At 44.6% G+C, this 1,976-nt stretch overlaps 1 protein-coding gene across 1 annotated transcript in view; it reads left to right on the top strand.

The window, feature by feature from the left end:
• The window catches only part of lama4 (laminin, alpha 4), a 60,069-nt gene that overhangs the window by 40,035 nt on the left and 18,058 nt on the right, over positions 1–1,976 (top strand). The window contains exon 21 of the mRNA XM_017438873.3: positions 1,526–1,663. Within this exon, the coding sequence (XP_017294362.1) occupies positions 1,526–1,663 (138 nt within the window). The remainder of the gene's footprint in view (positions 1–1,525; positions 1,664–1,976) is intronic.

Raw genomic sequence — 1,976 nt, 5'->3', positions numbered from 1 at the left:
AGGTGGTGAGCCCATGGGAAGGGGGACCCACGTATCCTCTTCGGGCTGTGCCCGGCCGGGCTCCATGGGTGAAAGCCCAGCCACCAGGCGTCCGGCCACCAGGCGCTCGCCAACGTGCCCCACCTCCAGGCCTGGCTCCAGAGTGGGGCCCCGGTGACCCGCGTCCGGGCGAGGGAACACTGTGTCCAATACTTGTATTCATCATAAGGGGTCTTTTGGGTTATAAAGCGCTAGTTATAAAGCTTAAAACCAACCTGACATACACTCCAAGTCACCAAGCAGCAGATGGACATGAGCCAGCTACATGAGAGCATATATAGACCCGAAAAAAAAAAACAACTACAAAAAAAAGGAAAAAGGTGAGAGCATAATGAAGCAACAGCAGTGATGTTAACAATCAGTCACAATCCCACAAACAGATGAATCCAAACAGCCACTGTGGAAATCTGCTACACACTGGCATACATCCAGTACAGATGTCCAGCCCAATGAGCATGGAGCCAGCGCTCATCCAACAAAAGACACTCCCACACCTGCAGCAACACAGACAGATACTGACCAAACAGCCAACCGCCCCAGAAAATAAATTGCTTGGCATGCACACTTGGCACCCACATCCTAATGAGCCAGGCAACACTGCAAACCAAAAATGGAAGTGGGGCATGGGTGCGTTCATGGACTCAACATGCATGGGAATTTACATCCACCCCTACATAAACACCATTTTAAGAACTGATAAACCACCCGGTTACATATAGAAAGGGAAAAAAAACATACCCCAGTGGCCTAAATTTAACCCTAATTTAAACAGTTTCCCAGTATTCCCAGCATAAGACCTAACCCTATTTTTAATACCTATATCAGTAAAGCTATAAAACATAACATTTTTCCAGCCTAAAACACATTTCTTTCCATCTCCCTCTTTGTATTTCTTTCTCTAGATAGCCCTCTAATGCAATGCTAAAAGATGCACACAAGGGTAGGCATGATCTATGAAAATTATTTGCCAAAATGGTTTTGATTTTTTTTTTTTCTTCTGTGTATATTTGGCACTTCCTGAATCAAGTACTCAATATGATGCCATACAAGATGGCAGGCATAAGACAAGTGTCTGGATGTAATAAGGCTTTGCGGGAACAGTGTATACCAAACCTGGAGCAGGTATTGCGCATCAAGAGATGATCACCAAGATAAAAACTTTACAAAAACGTAACCCTAACTATTACCAGTACATGTCTAACCCTGACTCCAATCTAAACTCAGTTGACACCTTAGTCCTAAACCTAAACCATAAATTAGGTTCTTATTAGGACCAGGCTTTGATCCCAACAAAAATGACTGGTCCTGATATGGTAGGTGGTTATACCAGAAAATGCCTTAAAAAGGTAACAAAAAACCAAGAACACACACATACAGAAGTTCTTGAGTCAGAGAGAACAACTGACAGGTTTTATTCAACAATTTTTACAAGTATTGTTAGAAAAATAAGAGGGACTAAAAGTAAAATGTTTTTTTGATTTGGCAGATGTCCCGTGAAGCTCATTTTACTGGAGAGAGCTACCTGGGATCCATGGCAAAGATTTCCCCATTTGACAGCTTTGAGGGAGGCCTGAACTTCAGAACACTTCAGCCCAGTGGTCTCTTGTTCTACCACAGTGATGGGGTAAATACATCTGTCACACACACATACATATTCAGACATACACACAGACAGACGTATGCAGTGTTTCTCCACAGTTTTTTATTGTGTGACTGCACTGGCGGCGCCAGGGGGGCGCTAGGGGGTGCTGTAGCTCCCCCTGGAAAAGTCATAGCACCCCCGTAGCACCCCAAGCAAAGGCATAACCGGGGTATGTGTGGGACATGTCCCCCACTTCCCTTATGTATGCCCTATATCCCCCGCACTTTTTCCAGCCGTTGCAATTGTTTAATTCGTTGTTAACATGTGGGGATGTGTTTTTCCGAGCCGTCTTTAA

Source organism: Kryptolebias marmoratus, linkage group LG19 (genome assembly GCF_001649575.2).
Source record: "Kryptolebias marmoratus isolate JLee-2015 linkage group LG19, ASM164957v2, whole genome shotgun sequence".
NCBI classification, from domain to species: domain Eukaryota; kingdom Metazoa; phylum Chordata; class Actinopteri; order Cyprinodontiformes; family Rivulidae; genus Kryptolebias; species Kryptolebias marmoratus.
Note: the sequence above shows the minus strand (reverse complement) of the source record. Positions and strands in the feature narration are given on the sequence as shown.